This window comes from Erythrolamprus reginae, chromosome 2 (genome assembly GCF_031021105.1).
Source record: "Erythrolamprus reginae isolate rEryReg1 chromosome 2, rEryReg1.hap1, whole genome shotgun sequence".
Taxonomy (NCBI): domain Eukaryota; kingdom Metazoa; phylum Chordata; class Lepidosauria; order Squamata; family Dipsadidae; genus Erythrolamprus; species Erythrolamprus reginae.
In genome coordinates, this window is record NC_091951.1 from 191,264,913 (window position 1) to 191,282,412 (window position 17,500).

At 45.7% G+C, this 17,500-nt stretch overlaps 2 protein-coding genes across 3 annotated transcripts in view; one reads left to right on the forward strand and one right to left on the reverse strand.

The window, feature by feature from the left end:
• Positions 1-1,174, forward strand: part of ARHGAP9 (Rho GTPase activating protein 9) — a 57,156-nt gene extending 55,982 nt beyond the window's left edge. The window contains exon 16 of the mRNA XM_070736059.1: positions 1,065-1,174. Within this exon, the coding sequence (XP_070592160.1) occupies positions 1,065-1,174 (110 nt within the window). The remainder of the gene's footprint in view (positions 1-1,064) is intronic.
• An 11,277-nt stretch (positions 1,175-12,451) lies between these two features.
• Positions 12,452-17,500, reverse strand: part of GLI1 (GLI family zinc finger 1) — a 33,951-nt gene continuing 28,902 nt past the window's right edge. For both annotated transcript variants that reach the window (XM_070736060.1, XM_070736061.1), the window contains one exon: positions 12,452-14,660. In XM_070736060.1, coding sequence (XP_070592161.1) covers positions 12,586-14,660 — 2,075 coding nt within the window. In that variant the 3' untranslated portion in view covers positions 12,452-12,585. The remainder of the gene's footprint in view (positions 14,661-17,500) is intronic.

Genomic DNA, 17,500 nt, shown 5'->3' on the forward strand with positions numbered 1-17,500 from the left:
AGTCATGCTAGCCCAGGAATGGGAACTGAAGTCCATAAGTCTTAAACTGGCCAAGTTTGAATAGAGTAGAATAGAACAGAGTAGAGTAGAGTAGAGTAGAGTAGAGTAGAGTAGAGTAGAGTAGAGTAGAATAGAATTTTATTGGCTAAGTGTGATTGGACACACAAGGAATTTGTCTTGGTGCATATGCTCTCAGCGTACATAAAATAAAATATACATTTGTCAAGAATCATGTGGTACAACACTTAATGATTGTCATAGAGGTCAAACAAGCAATGAAGAAACAATCAATATTAATAAAAATCTTAGGATACAAGCAGCAAGTTACAGTCATACAGTCCTAAGAGGGAGGAAAAGGATAGGAATGATGAGAAAAACTAGTAGAATAGAAGTGCAGATTTAGTAAAAAGTCTGACAGTGTTGAGGGAATTATTTGGTTAGTAGAGTGATGGCGTTCAGGAAAAAACTGTTCTTGTGTCTAGGTGTCTTGGTGTGCAGTGCTCTGAGTTGATGTTTTGAGGGTAGGAGTTGAAACAGTTTATGTCCAGGATGCGAGGGGTCAGTAAATATTTTCTCCGCCCTCTTTTTGACTCGTGCAGTATACAGGTCCTCAATAAAAGGCAGGTTGGCAGCAATTGTTTCTTCTGCAGTTCTGGTTCTCCTCTGAAGTCTGTGTCAGTTCTGTTGGGTTGCAGCACCAAACCAGACAGTTATGGAGGTGCAGATGACAGACTCAGTGATTCCTCTGTAGAACTGTATCAGCAGCTCTTTGGGCAGTTTGAGCTTCTTGAGTTGGCGCAGAAAGAATTTTGTTTGTTGTGCTTTTTTAATGATGTTTTTGATGTTATTGAAGAGCCTTTCACCCCTAACCCCTAACTCAGGGGTCTTCAAACTTGACAGCTTTAAGACTAGTGGACTTCTGCAAAATGTGCTTTGGATGTAACTCTGATAGCAACACTGAATATTTCTAACCTGCCCTTTGGAAGCTAGAAAGTCTTTCAATCTAAGCGTTGCCTTCTCAGTTGAAAAAAAATATTATTATTTTTTTGCTTTTTTCTGCATAGAGTTGACGGATCAAAAGGAAAAAGTGTCCAAGATAGCTGCATTGATCCAGACTCTCCCTCAACCAAACCGGGACACACTGCGTTACTTACTTCAGCATCTCCGCAAGTAAATTAGTCACCTTGAATTGGTCCATTAATACTTCCTTCCTGGCAGAATCAGGCTTTTTGTTACAGAGAGTCCTCAACTGATGACCACAATTGAGCCCAAAAGTTTGGTTGCAAAGTGAAACATTTCTTAAATGAACCTTGCCGCATTTTACAACTTTTGCGACACAGTTGTTTAAGGGAATCGTTGCAGTTGTTAAGTGAATCTGGTTTCCCCCTTGACTTTGCTTGTCAGAAGGTCACAAAAGGTGATCACATGAATATGAGTCAGTTGCCAAGCATCTGAATTTTGATCACATGACCATGGGAATGCCGTGATAGTCATAAGTCTGAAAATAGTTATAAATCACCTTTTTTCAGTGCTGTTGTAAATTCGAACAGTCACTAAATGAACTGTTGTAAGTTGAGGACCACCTGAATTAAGGCCCCTATTTTTCTTTTATAGCAAACCAAACAAGATCACTAGTAAGAAAAAAAAATAGTAAAAGCAAACTGAAATAGTATAGGGTGAACCTTTTTTGGCTTGTGTGCCAAAAATGCGGGGGTTGGTGGGCTTGTACAGATGTGCATGCTCACACCCATAATTCCATGCCCCCCTTGCACATGCGTGTGTGACACTTCCACCGCTCCTAGCATGCAATGGCACACCCGTTGTTTGCTCTCCCCAGGCTTCAGAGCCCTTCTAGGAGCCTGGGGAGGGTGAAAACGCCCTCTCCCCCGGGAGTTCTTCCCGAGGTTGGAAATATTCCATTTGCCAACTTTTGGTTGAATCAGAAGTTCTGTTTTTCACTCTCCACAGGCTTCAGAGCCTTTTTAGGACCTGGGGAGGGCAAAAACAGCCTTCCCCACCCCCCTGGAGGCCCTCTGGATTCCGGAAATGGCCCAACGTCTTCAAGTTAGGAAACAGGCCATTTCTGGCCTCCTGAGGACCTCCAGAGGGAGTGGAGAAAGCCATTTCTGCCCTCCCCAGTTTCCTAGAAAGACTCTAGAGCAATGATGGTGAAACTATGGCACGGATGCTACAGGTGGCACGCAGAGCCATATCTGCTGGCATGCGAGCCATTGCCCTAGCTTAGCTCCAATGTGCATGTGTGTGCCAGCCAGCTGATTTTTGGCTCACACAGAGGCTCTGGGTAGGCGTTTTTGGCTTCCAGAGAGCCTCCGGGAGGATGGGGAAAGCTGTTTTCACCCTCCCCAAGCATTGAATTATGGGAATGGGCACTCAGGCATGCGCGATAGCACACGCCCATGCTCTTTCAGCACCCAAGGGAAAAAAAGGTTCGCCATCATTGCTTGGGATAGCAAAAAACGGTCTGATTTCTTTGTCTTCTCTTTCTCTCAAGATTTGTTTCCCTGTCTGATTGTGTCTTTGATTGGTTATTTAGACAAATGGATAACAGGTCAACAAATATGATTTTCAGCATGTTTTTTTTAGAAATGAAATCTCAATTAAATCTGCCTGTCTGCTTTAGCAATGGATGCATTGAACGGGACCAAAATAGTATGATGTTCTCATTTCTGGGGGTTTTCTCCCCCTCATTCAGGGTGATGGATCTCTCAGATGTCAACCGGATGACAACTCAGAATATTGGGATTGTTTTTGGGCCAACGCTGTTGCGACATGAGGGAGATGTAGCCAGCCTGATAGAGGACATGGTGTACCAGAATCAGGTGGTAGAGTTGCTTCTTACCGAATTTGCTGCCATCTTTGGGACAGATGCCGAATGACTCTGCTGATACTTCTTCTTCTTCTTCTTCTTCTTTTTGGAATATGGATTGCTTTATTCTCAAGACATATGGGATCACAATCTGTTTCTGAACCAAGCATTGGTGTTGTGAAACTCTCTGCACCAATCACAGCAACGTAGGTTACCATCATCTTTGGAAAATATATTTTATTAGGAGAGCTGGATCTCTGCATCCTACTTCTCTGAGATTCTTTTTTTTGAAGTTGATCAATTTTTTTTAGCTGGTGTATCTTAGCAGCAAGATGTCAATATTCATACCCAACAAACAACTGGTGAGCATCTAAAAGATAAATCAAATGACTGAAAGCACTTTGGCTTTAAACAGGGAACAGGACCTGTTTAGATGTAGATTTCAACCCAAACAAATCTAAACAATGGAACCTTTATTCCATTAATTATTGGGCATTCCGTACTGGAGGAGAAAGATTTTCATTAGATGAACTGCCAGCCAGCCTAATTCCCTAGGTTTGGTCTCCTGTCTGATGTCACAGTGCCAATTAGCCTTGAAACCCTAATTCTTCAGGATTATTTCCCCCAACTGCACATCAGATGTGTTGGACTACAAATCCCATGAACTTCTCCTAGCGGAGGCAAAATCTTTCTAAACTGATGCCTTCTAAGTCATTATTAGAGCACACACATTCCCCCCGAAATAAAGTTGAAACTTTCATTCAAATTGCTATTGTTTCTTGCCAAATAAACTGGGAGTCATCAAAGGTAATGTTTGACTATTACTAAGAAAGCACCAGTTCCTTTAAAAAAATGATGGTTTAGAAAGGATTTGAAAAGAAATAAATATGACTGAATTCTCTGGCTCACCCCACATATGACCTGTTTTTCAGTGAGATGTGTGATTGACCAAGGAAAGTGTTCAGTAATAAAAAAAATATTGCCAGATGATCCATCTGTTCTGTATTGTTTTTGCATGAACTTGGCCTTTAGGGGTTTCATTTAGTCGCAACTACTGGTTTGCCCTAACCGGTCCAAATCGCCTGACTCCCACCTCTGATTGATAGCTAGCATCAATTTACCCTCAAGAATCAAACACAACTGAGTGGGTAAAAAAGAAAAATAATAATAAAACAAGCATATTCCCATTCCTTGTCAACCTGAATCTCATGCATAACCTTCTTTAGTTTTTCTCAGATCATTGCATCTCTCCATCTCAGGCAATGGATCTTGAAAAATCTGACTTGTGTTAGAACCAAGCTCAAAAAAATTCATCACAGGAGTTCCAGGATTTACACCAGTGTTTTTCAGCCTTGGCAATTTTAAAATATGGGGAGTTCCATTCCCAGAATCCCATCCAGAGCAGTTTGGGAAAGATTGACCAAAATCAATGAAATGAGAAATTGTTAGCCTTAAGGGGAAAGGTTTCTTTCTTTTTTTAACTGATGGATTCACATATGGCTCTGAAAAGGCTGTTTTGACTTCTTAGCATGTTTTCAGCTTTACACGTGTTGTGGTTGGCTCACGTCCAGCTCCTTTAGTCTCGGACTTTGATGAGGATGCACTGGGTCCATCAGGTGTTCATAGGCTGGTGTATCTGTCAGAGGAGTGGAAGACAGTGAAAGCGAGGGAAAGTTGGGGCCTGGGGATACTCAGGAGGCTGCAGGACCCCCTAGATGTGGTGGTGTCAGAGGAGGAAGAGGAGAGGGATGTGATGGACCCTATTCTAGATACGAGACTTAGAAGACTGCAAGGGAGACAGGAGTATTTCCGGCAAGGGAGATCACGTCATCACAGGTAGTATAAAAGGGGAGGAAAAGGGAAGTTCATTTGCAGAATTGAAATGTTCGTTTCTGAATAGAGAGAGAGCTAACAGCTGAAGGGTGTTCCTATGTGCAACCTTGTAAAAAATGTAGTCTTGGAAAACCTTGTGAGTAACTGTTCCCATCAAGAGTTAATTGGCTGTAATTTACAAATTTCTGTGGGATGTTTATTATCAGTTGGACTGATAATGCTGAAGTCTTGGCAAGCAAGTTCCACTCTTTTGAGTTCTTCACTTTACACAGCACACTGCTTTGTAAATAGATTTTTGTATATATCAATTTGGAGTCCGAATTTTCATTGGGGCTTAATTGCTAATTGATAGAGCCGGTCAGAACAACATGTGAATCTTCTTGATCATAATTCAGCTGTACAAGCTCATTTGGAAGCATGACCAACTGCCTACATCTTAATAAATACACCATTCTGGCAAATGGGAAATTGGCCAGAGACTTCAGGTGCAGGATTTCCCCCCCACATTTTTCTCAGATGCTTTAAAGAGATCTTTCATCAGCAGCTTCCTTAAGCTGTTCTTGGCCACTGTGATAAGCAGGTTTCGATCTATTTGAATGGAAGCTCATTAGAAAGTCTACAGCTGAAAGCTAGATTGGAAAATCAAAAGACCAAGAAGGAAAGAAATCAATGTCAAAATACTTCTAAACCTTGACCCAGAAAAGATTGCAATAATTTGTCATTGCAAAAATTAGGTTATCCCTTTTATTCCCATTTTATTTTTGGCTTATTTCCTTCCATTGAGATTACCATGAAAATTGCCTGTGTGGACTGGTACCTGTAGTTCTCTTCCATGGCCTTAGAGAAAAGTGAAACATTTGGGGACGTTTGTTTACCAAAATGAAGGCTTAGTTGATGACCCTCAGTGTCTTGAGGGGCTTGCTATACAGTATTTAAACAAATGAACAATTTAGCCTTGCTTTCATTTTTTTTCCTGAGGAAATATGTTTTATTAACCTTTTATTGATGCTTTTTTTCTCCTCTAAAAAAAGAGAGTGAGAGAGAGACAGAGACAAAGATTTATAGGTAAAAAATATCCGCACACATATATACTATGTACAAACTATCAAAATACATATCATCGTGATACGCCTAGAATTTGTTCCTCTGCTTTAATACTTCCCTTTATCCCTTCCCATCGAAGATAAACCTCCAGGGAAGGACAGGCACCGGTTTGGCTTCTAGGCTAAAGTATAAACAGAAAGACACAAAAAGGAAAGCTAAAACAGAGGCAAGGAATATTCTTTGGTTTCTTAAGGCTGAGTTTATATATTTTTTTTGCTATGAGGAAAATGCTGGGGTGAAGGACATAAGGACACTTCATAGTGGAACTATGAGAGAAGAGGTTGCCTCAATGGGAGAGGCATAACTTGGTGAATCAGCCCTTAACATTTCATCTAAGCCTCCTCCTGTCTAAAACCCCTGAAGAGCTCCCATCAGCACATGGATAATTCTGAGCCAAGCAGTCCAAGGTTCATCTTTGGTACAAAATAGCTTGCTTTGTTCTGCTGAGGATACTTTAAAGGGGAACCCCTTACTGGTGGCTTGCTACCGGTTCGCACCGGTTCAGGCAAACCAGTGGTGGCGGCGTCAGGAGGCTCTGCCCACCCAAAGTGCGCCCGCACGCTCCCAGTCCCGAACCGGTAGCAAAGGTAACTGAAGCCCACTGATGGAACCCCTATCTTTTACTTGGAAACAAACTGCAGGAGTGTAAGGATAGAGGCAGTCAATGCAGTTGTGGGAACTGGCAATAGCTTGAAAACAGATGTATTATTGGCTTTCGTTTAGATATTAACTTTTTCCCATTGCTTGTGTGTGGTCTTTCTCTGTCATTTTAGTTCAGCAGATTTTTAGAATATTACTAAAAACTTCCAAGGCTAATTAAGCAGAGCAGATAGGAGGGGTAAGTTTCTAAGCACCAGACAATGATATTCCCCATTCAATTTCTAAAGTTATGATTCTGCTTCCCTACCGTCTGCGTCAATACATTTCCACTTTGCCAAATCTGCTTATATATGGATTTGGAAAAACCAGGAGGGCAAGAACATAAGTTTGCTGAAGCTTCAAAATTATGTCCTTGGCTCTCGTGTAGCTTTACTTCCTGGATGATTGCAAGCAGAGAATAGGCTGGAAACGTCTTATCTGATCTAGCAAAATTCATACCTGAAGAATTTCAAGTGCTTTTAAAGTGCTCCAGATTTGAAGGTATCAACATGCAACTAAAAGACCTTTGTAGAAGAAGAGCTTCTTTTTCATGCCACCATTAATACTGCAGGAGTTGCCAACGTTTCTCTAAAATTTCTTTCAGACTGGGCAGATGCATATGGAGAGAACTGATGGGATGAATTGGGATTTTTAAAGCATAGGGCTGGTTGTTCTTCAAAGCACAGCTGGAAACACTATCTTAAATCGTGGTGACGCAGTTGTCAGGCCTGGAAGCCATCTTTTGTATTGGCCCTTCAGGTCTGCCCCAATTTACTACTATGGGAAACTGGGAGGGGGAATTGTATGGAGTATGGGTTCTTTGCAGGCAGGGGTTGCACTTATCGGCTGCTACTGGTGCGCTCTCTGGGACCTTCACAGACCCACACGCCCATCCAAATGAGATTTGGCATCTGCACATGCGCATAAGCAAAAAACCCACTGAAAATCGGCAAAATCTCGCATGCAACAGCATTCCTGTGCAGAAACCAAATATCAGGCAGATGCATGGTCGCATGGGTCTGGCGCGCGGAGATGCATATACATCTCAATTTCCACTACTGGAACCCCAATGCCAGGTGTACCATCTGCAACCCGCTAGTGGTTCTTTGCAGTCATAATAACATTCTTTTCTTTGAGAGTCAAGGCTGTCTTGCCCTGCACCTGGAGGGGAGTGGTTAGGACGGTGCTTTGATTGGATGATGTGATGGGCATGTGGGTGTACGGGAAGGGGCTGGAACTTTCCTTTGGGTGGGGAAAACCTGGGAGCTTTCAGATTCGGGGTTTTCCCAGATGTGACAATATGACATCTCTAATAAAATGGAATTCTGAGGAAATTCCTTCCTGAGAGTTTTCTTTCATTGGGGTTGTTACTTGAAACCAGTATTGGTTTCCTACCTGGATGGTGGGGAGCAAAAATGGAGCTGTGTGTATGCGCCCAAGTGAGATTTTGCTTCTACGCATTTGCAGGAAGCAAAATCTCGCGAGAGTACGCACGGGATGTGAGATTTCGGCCATTTTTGTTGATTTTTTTGCTTCCGCCCATTCTCATTGTTTCCCAATATGTGGCATTACAAATCTTTTCGCACTGAATGGGCACCACAGCAACATCCAGTTCCCTGAAGAATGTATCTATTTGCTGCATTTGCGCAGGAGCAAAATTCCACTCGGGTGCGCATGCGCACCCACTGGAGACACAGAGCGGTGCGCAGAGCGCACCGGTAGCAGTAGAAGCTGGCAATCCTTCACTTCTTGGAACCCTGACATTAACCCAAAGCAGTGGTTAGAATGCAGTATTACAGGCTAATTCTGCCAATTGCCTTTATGGTCTAAAACAGAGGTAGGCAAAGTTGGCTCTTCTATGACATGTGGACTTCAACTCCCAGAATTCCTGAGCTAGCATGATTGGCTCAGGAATTCTGGGAGTTGAAGTCTACAAGTCATAGAAGAGCCAGCTTTCCCTACCCCTGGCCTGAGAGGATATGTGCTGCTGTATTGTTTCTCCAACCTCTAGGCTAGTTTATTTCCTTTTTACTTAGTGCATGGCAAAAATATTAAAAAGCATATATCAAAGTGATCTTGTCAATGAGCAAATATGAAACTATTTCTTTATTCTGTTTATAAATTCAGAGGTAGACTATTTGCTGTATATGACGGAGATGCAATATTGAATCACTCTGGGGATAGCTGTGGTGGCACAATTGGTTAAAATGCAGCCTACCCACAGCCTGGAGTTCAATTCTGATCGGCTCAAGGTTAACTCAGGCTTTCATCCTTCCGAGGTTGAGGATCCAGATTGTAAAAGCCAATGTGCTGACTCAAAAACCACTTAGAGTGGCTGTAAAGCACTGTGAAGTGGTATATAAGTCTAAGTTCTATTCCTATCTTTAACAGAGTACAGTGTTCCCTCGATTTTCGCGGGGGATGCGTTCCGAGACCGCCCGCGAAAGTCAAATTTCCGCGAAGTAGAGACATGGAAGTAAATGCACTATTTTTGGCTATGAACAGTATCACAAGCCTTCCCTTAACACTTTAAACCCCTAAATTGCAATTTCCCATTCCCTTAGCAACCATTTAGATTATTACTCAACATGTTTATTTATTAAAGTTTATTAAAAAAAATATTTATTAAAGGCAGACGAAAGTTTGGCGATGACATATGACATCATCGGGCGGGAAAAACCGTGGTATAGGGGAAAAACCCGCGAAGTATTTTTTAATTAATATTTTTGAAAAACCTTTTCGCGAAGTTTGAACCTGTGAAAATCGAGGGAACACTGTATATCGGATTTTCCTTATTGGAATGATGTGTTCAGTTTCTCTTTCACGGTTTTCAAATTAAGGGACCAATCATAACAAGTTAGCATTGTTTTTATGGCTAAATTTCTAATTTCAATAGCCCAGCGGGTGGGATATTTTGCCAGGATCTAAGGCATGTTCGTTGATTTTCAAGTATGTATAAATCTGCAGCTTGCATATGTGATCAGGCAACAGCTTTAAGACCAAGAGCTCAGAAATGAATTGCTGTGGTAGCCACTTCTGCTTGAAATCATAAAAGCTATTATGAAATCCAGTGGTGCATTTGCTTGTGTCAATCAGCCCTAGCTCATTTGGGGTCAAGAGGAATTTACCTGTGGGCTGGGTTAATAAGTGAACTGTGTGTTGGGTGTTTATCTTCTCTTCTAAATTAATCTGAATTTTCAAGAAGATTCTTTTGTTCAATTTGTCCAACTTTCCATTTAGCCTTTTGCAATGGATTTGAGTTTATTTCTGGCATATGGTGGGTAAGCTTGTGGTTTCTCTTTTTTGCCTGGTTTCTCATTGTTCCCCAATGTGTGGCACTACAAATCTTTTCACACTGAATGGGTGCCACAGAAAAATCCAGTTCCCTGAGGAATGTCTCTTTATGAAGGCTGCATTTGCAAACATATGCCTCCCATATGACCATCTAGCTTTCTTCAAACATACGTCAAAAACATCTTTATCCCAGCCCTTGGAAAAGGCACACATGGAGTTCCTCTCTGTATGGAATCATGAGCATAAATCGTCCATACGTCCTCAGCCACATTCCAACCGAGTAAGTCATATGCAGGACTAGAGCTGGGGAAGGGCCTTTAAATCTGCAACACAGTGCAGATGGGACCTTAGTTGAAGTATGGCCAGGTGCCATACTTGGATGGGGAGAAGCATGTGTGAAACTTGTTTGTTTCGAGTCTTCGGAGAGGGGTGGCATACAAATCTAATAAATTGAATTGAACTGTTAGGTAGGTGAAAATAATGAAAGCAAGAGTTCTGGAAGGACAACAGAATCTGAGCACCTTCCTAACATTGTACTTTTATTTTAATTAATTGATTAATTAATTAATTAATTATTATTTTAATTTCTGTGCTGCCCTTCTCCTAAGACGCATGGGTATTGCAGCAAGGTTTTATACTCTGGTTTTTATACTGGCAGTAATTACAGGGTGGGAGATTATAGCAAAAGATAAATTGGTGGTACTTAGAAATGCCTGGTTCACTTTTGCTAGCTTTGCAAATTGGGAGCTGAAATGTGGGAATGAAGCCTGAATGTGGCATATTGTGTATTGGGATATGGCCTGAGACTCAGCAACTTCCAAGGGTGGGGCAGTTCTCGTCCTCCAGATGTTGTTGGACTCATTAGCCCAAACCAACATGGCCAAAGGCCAAGGAGGGCGCTGTCAAGTTTCAAAAGTATATCTGGGAGGGTTCTATCCAGTTTCCCCCAAAATAAAACATCCCCTGATAATAAACGCAATTGGGCTTTTGAGTGCATGGCAATAAGACCAAGCGCTTATTTCAGGTTTAAAAAAAAAAAATATAAGACAGGGTCTTATTTTCGGGAAAACACGGTACAATAATGCTTATAAGACTCCAGAGGCAGTTTTAATATGCTGTTCTTCCAGATCTCTTTCCTCCTCTGTGTATTTTATATGAATGTTATAACAGTGGGTTCTAAAACCCTTTACTACCAGTTCCCGTGAGCCACGACGCTTCTGCACATGCGCAGAAGCGTTCCGGGCAGGTGGGTGAAGCCTCTTGCCACTGGTGCTACTGGTTCTCAGAACCGGACCAAACTGGGAGCAACCCACTGCTGGGAACAGGTGACAATTCTGCAGCACTGTATCATGTACCTAAGCTTGCTTTTATAAATATATCTATTTATTATAAATATAAACGATAAGAGACTCAAGGTACCCTATCAACAATCTCTGAGGCACTGTGCAAGAAATGCATTGTAACATTCTTGTTTCTTACCGTAATAGATTTGGAAAGAGGCACTTGGGAAGCTTATCAAAAATACTGGATTCCTTTGGGAAAGGGGATTTAGTGGGAAGAGGAGATGAGTGACCGTAGATCAAAATCTAGGTAGTCCTGAGTTCTGTTTTTTCTCACTAAGGGACCGGGATTAACACACTTCCTTTCCCATTAGCTGCCCATCTTGCAACCCATCCGGTCAGCAGATCAGTTTATCTGGCGTGTATAACATGTGGGGGTTGCCATTTACCACCGCTAATGGTGCAATGCGCATGGAGCTTTGTGTCCCCGGCATGCGCGTGTGCATGTCCCAGTTAGATTTTGCTTTGGCACATGCGCAGGTAGCAAAATCTCATGGAGGGGCTCATGCATGCATGAGATTTTGGCAATATTTTTGCTTCCGCGCATGCACAGAAACAAAAAAGCCCAGCAAAATCTCACACGCGCGTACACCCCGCTGCCAGATTTTGCTTCCTGAGCATGCACAGAAGCAAAATCTCACTGGGATGTGCAAGTGCACACTCTAGGGACACAGAACTGCATTCGCAGCTCCATTTTTGCTACCTGTGCGCAGTGTAGCCTGTACCAGGTAGGAATCCGATACTGTTTTAGGATTACAGTGGTACCTCTACTTAAGAACGCCTCTACTTAAGAACTTTTCTAGATAAGAACCTCGTGTTTAAGATTTTTTTTGCCTCTATTTAAGAACTATTTTCTACTTAAGAACCGGAGCCCGGAAAAATTTCCCAGGAAATTTGAGAGCGGCATAAAGGCCCCGCCAGTTTCCTGCCATTCCCCCTTTAATCCCGGCCATCTGGGCTGCCAGAGGAGCCTTTAGGTGATGCTTAAGGAGGCTTTGGCAATCCAGAGCGAACAAAGCATTTTCCTTTCTCTGGTGCTTGGACAGGGAATAAACCTCTGCCAGTGCCCAGAGAAAAGAAATGCTCCCTTCGCTCTGGGCAGCTCAGAGTGAACGGAGCATTTTCCTTTCTTTGGGCACTGCCTCAGAGTCCCTCTTTTTTTTTTTAAGCCTTAAAGTTTGGGATTTTTTTGATTCCCCTCCACCTTCTTCCTTCGGCAGCAACTGTCCTCCTCCTCTTCTTCCTCCGCCTCCCACCCAAATTCCGACCTTTTATTTTTTTTCCTAATGGGTTTGCACGCATTATTTGCTTTTACATCGATTCCTATGGGAAAAATTGCTTCTACTTAAGAACGTTTCTACTTAAGAACCTGGTCATGTAACGAATTAAGTTCTTAATTAGAGGTACCACTGTATATTAAGGATAAAAAAAAAGCTATTTTGTACCAAGGAACCCAGAGGTTACAAGTTAGAACCAGCAATCTCCCAAGAGAGTTCAACGGGGTAAGGTAGCAGTCTTTGCCATCAGACAGAGCCTTGTCTACGCATACTAGGAAAGGGTATTAAGGAACTGGTTCTCCCCTGCCAATGAGTTCAGCATGGAATTCATATCCCCCACTGCCATGTTGGTCAGGCCCCCAGGCGGGGTCGGACTAAGGGCCTCTGCGTCATCAAGGATGGCCGTGAAGTCCAAGTGGGTGTTTTCTAAGTCCAGAGTGTCCAAACTGTTAGACACCTGCTCCTCAGGCAGGTAAGAGAAAGAGTCAGGTTTAGGGGCCTCCAGCCCGGGAGCGTAAGGGTCACCAGGATCCCCAGCCACGCAGCTGGGGGGCTGGTGGTGCCTCTGGTGGGTATTCATCAACTTGTGCCCAGAAGCTTTGCTCAGCGGCACGTGCATTGGGGTGGGAAAGCCTGTTCCTTCAGGACCGTGAAGAGGGGGTAAGCGCATCGTAGGGTGGGAGCCACCATCGCCGGGGATGTCGTAAGAAGGGCTACCTTGATAGCTCAAGTTGCTTTGTCGATTCGGTGGCTTTGGCCTGCCAGGTGGATGCGGGACCATTCTTGGGTTATAATACTGGCTGTTGGGTCTTGAAAGTGCTTTGTTTTCCATAGCCGGCGATGGCCTGGCTGGGTAGCTTGGATACTTTACACCAGGGTAAGGCTGGTGTTGCTGGCTTGGCCCGTTCTCTGTGCCATCCATGACGTTGCTGGCCGGCTGCTCCCCCCACATCAGTGCCTGCTGGGATTGCACATAACTCCGTACCATCATCTCCTTGACTTGCAACATGGGGGTCTGGGATCTCCTGCTCGGGGGCTGTCCCACGCCATAGCAAGAGGCCTGCTGGCTTTCGGGCTGATATCCGCCATCTCCACACACTGGCTGGGACTGGTTGTATAGCGCCTGCTTCATGCTCTGGCAGGAGGCAAGAGCCGCCGCGGCCGGTTGGAACTGTTGCTCGGCTTTAATATGTGCCTGGCCAAACTGGAACGCCCCCTGTCGGCCATGATTGGCAGGCTCTGCTCCCATAGGTTTAGCATCAGGGATTGGATACTGGGTGGAGTGGCACGGCCCCATGCCATGGAGCGATGCAGGGTTTATCCCTGAGCTATTGCTGTCCCACTGCCGTGTGGTGTGGAAAGCCGCCACGTTCATCTGGCACTGAGACTGGACGCAGTCCGGTTGTTCAAAACCACCTTCAAGCTGCTCGTGAGTCACGGGACTCATCTGTAAATCACCCATCAGCTTCAAGGTGCCTCGATGAGTGTGACTGCTCTGCAGCTCCATAGCCGTTGCTTGGTAGGGGTAGTCTCGCTCCGGGTAGGTAAGATAGGGTTCCATCTCCAGCACTTCCGGCTCCACAGCTGGGATGGTACTCTCCATAGCCGCCGCTTCCAAAAAAACATTCTCACTGATGCTCGGTGGCCGCGGGGAGAAGAGATGGTGGGGAAGGTTGGCCTCGGTGCCTGCCGTCACTTGTCCACCGGCTCTCCCTGCACTTGCTGGGCTCATGTTGCTGAGGCTTTTGAACCTTTGCACACGTGGAACTGGATGGGCTTCTGTCACAGCCTGCGTGGGGTCACTGGCTCGCCGGCCACCGTGACTCAGGTGGGGATGAAGAATGCCAGAGCTGCCGTAACCATGGTAATCGTTCGTGCTGTGCTCGTGCGCAAAAGAAGGCAAGCCCGAGCTGGAATAATCCCCAACGAGATTGGACTGAGTGGCTCTGTCCATGTGGGGGAGAGGGGTAGGAGGTGGCCCACCAGTTGCCGCAGCATATTTGGCCTTGAGGCGGTACTGCTGGGCTGGGGTGAAGTTACCCAGCCCTGGAAGTCCTCCGCAATGGCTGGCCTCACTCGAGCGTCTTGAAGCATCGGGGGATATGGGGTCATATATGTCTGGTGGGCCTAATCCATTGGGAGCACCCCCGGCTGGCAAGTAGGGTGACACCATGGAAGAACGACGGCTGACGGTGTAGGCTGAACTGACAGTGCTGGTAGTGCTACCTCGGCGGTCTCCTGCCACGATTAGAGAAGGCAGGTCACTGGAGGAGAGCTCCATAACACGCCGGTGGGAAGCCGCTGCAGAGGGGGCCCCGCACAAGCCAGGCATCTCTCTTGCAGGACCTGCAAAAAAGTCAAAGCAAGCAATCAAAAGGACAGAGAATGCAGGCCCTCTGTTTTGCTATTTTTAAAATAAATTCCAAAGATATATTAGTAAGCAGAGCGGATCATCTCTCTCTCTGTGTGTCTCTGTGTCTCACCCCTCTCTCTATTTCTGTCTTTCTCCTTCTCTCCCTCCCTCTCTTTCTCTGTCTCCCCCTCTGTTCCCAGTCTCTCTCTCTTTCTCCCTCTCCCTCTCTGTCTGTCTGTCTCCCTCCCTCCCTCCCTCTCTGTCTCTGTCTGTCTGTCTGTCTCTCTCTCTTTCTCTGTCTCTCTCCCCCTCTCTCCCTCTCTTTGTCTCTCCCACTCTCCCCCCCTTTGTCTGCATCTCTCTCCCTCCTTCTCTCTCCCCCCCTCTCTTGCTGTGTCTTGCTCACTCTCTTTGTCTCTCTCTCCCCTCCCTTTCCCACTGCATCAAGACTTCTCCAGCATTAAACTTATCCAAAGCCAGCTTGATATTGGATCTGGGTTCTGAACAACTACTCAACTATTTTAAGGACCCTGCAAAGAATATCTTCTCTAGTTTGGAGGCATGGACCCCGTAGAGCTCCATGGTTCAACGAGGAGCTCTGGGTGTTGAAGCGCCAGAAGAGACGTCTGGAGAAGCGATGGAGGAAGAGTAAGTCCGAATCCGATCAAACACTTGTAAGAGCTCATATTAAGACTTACAAAGTGGCGCTCAAGGCGGCAAGATGCGCATATCATGCCGCCTTGATTGCATCAGCGGAATCCCGCCCGGCCGCTCTGTTTAGGGTAACCCGCTCCCTTCTTAATCAGAGGGGAGTTGGGGAGCCCTTGCAGAGTAGTGCCGAGGATTTTAACACGTTTTTCGCTGATAAAATCGCCCGGATCCGAGCGGACCTCGACTCCAATTGTGAAACAGAGTCGACTGACAATGAGTCAGTCGAGGTGACTGGGGCTAAACGTCTTTGTCCATCTGTCTGGGAGGAGTTTGACTTGGTGACACCTGATGAAGTGGACAAGGCCATTGGAGCTGTGAGTTCCGCCACCTGTTTACTGGATCCGTGTCCCTCTTGGCTGGTTTCAGCCAGTCGAGAGGTGACACGGAGCTGGGTCCAGGAGATTGTCAACGCCTCCTTGGGGAGGGGGTCCTTTCCACCCCTTTATAAGGAGGCGGTTGTGCGCCCCCTCCTCAAGAAGCCTTCCCTGGACCCAGCTGTGCTTAATAACTACCGTCCAGTCTCCAACCTTCCCTTCATGGGGAAGGTTGTCGAGAAGGTGGTGGCACTTCAACTCCAGCGGTCCTTGGATGAAGCCGATTATCTAGGTCCTCAGCAGTCTGGATTCAGGCCCGGCTACAGCATGGAAACTGCTTTGGTCGCGTTGATGGATGATCTCTGGCGGGCCCGGGACAGGGGCTTGTCCTCTGTCCTGGTGCTCCTTGACCTCTCAGCGGCTTTCGATACCATCGACCATGGTATCCTTCTGCGCCGGCTGGAGGGGTTGGGAGTGGGAGGCACTGTTCTTCAGTGGTTCTCCTCCTACCTCTCCGGTCGGTCGCAGTCGGTGTTAGTGGGGGGTCAGAGGTCGACCCCGAGGTTTCTCCCTTGTGGGGTGCCTCAGGGGTCGGTCCTCTCCCCCCTGCTATTTCATATCTACATGAAACCACTGGGTGAGATCATCCAAGGGCATGGGGTGAGGTATCATCAATATGCCGATGATACCCAGTTGTACATCTCCACCCCATGTCCAGTCAACGAAGCAGTGGAAGTGATGTGCCGGTGCCTGGAGGCTGTTGGGGCCTGGATGGGTGTCAACAAACTCAAACTCAACCCAGACAAGACGGAGTGGCTGTGGGTTTTGCCTCCCAAGGACAATTCTATCTGTCCGTCCATTACCCTGGGGGGGAATTATTGACCCCCTCAGAGAGGGTCCGCAACTTGGGCGTCCTCCTCGATCCACAGCTCACATTAGAAAAACACCTTTCAGCTGTGGCGAGGGGGGCGTTTGCCCAGGTTCGCCTGGTGCGCCAGTTGCGGCCCTATTTGGACCGGGAGTCATTACTCACAGTCACTCATGCCCTCATCACCTCGAGGCTCGAATACTGTAACGCTCTCTACATGGGGCTACCTTTGAAAAGTGTTTGGAAACTTCAGATCGTGCAGAATGCAGCTGCGAGAGCAATTATGGGCTTCTCCAAGTATGCCCATATCACTCCAACACTCCGCAGTCTGCATTGGCTGCCGATCAGTTTCCGGTCACAATTCAAAGTGTTGGTTATGACCTATAAAGCCCTTCATGGCACCGGACCAGAATATCTTCGGGACCGCCTCCTGCCGCACGAATCCCAGCGACCGGTTAGGTCCCACAGAGTTGGCCTTCTCCGGGTCCCGTCGACTAAACAATGTCGTCTGGCGGGACCCAGGGGAAGAGCCTTCTCTGTGGGGGGCCCGACCCTCTGGAACCAGCTCCCCCCTGAGATTAGGATTGCCCCCACCCTCCCTGCCTTTCGTAAACTCCTTAAGACCCACCTTTGCCGTCAGGCATGGGAGAACTAAAACACCTCCCCCTTGCCCATGTTGTTTTGTTGATTGATTGACTGTGTGCCTGTTTTTTATATATACTGTTTTTATGAGATTATTAATTTAAATTGTAACTAGATGGGTGGGCATTGGATTTGGTATTATGTACTGTACTGTTTTTTTATTATTGTTGTGAGCCGCCCCGAGTTTGCGGAGAGGGGCGGCATATAAATCCAATAAACCTAAACCTAAACCTAATGAAATAAATCAATGCAAATTCATAGATTTAGAATCATTCCGAGTGATTTTTTTTTTTAAACT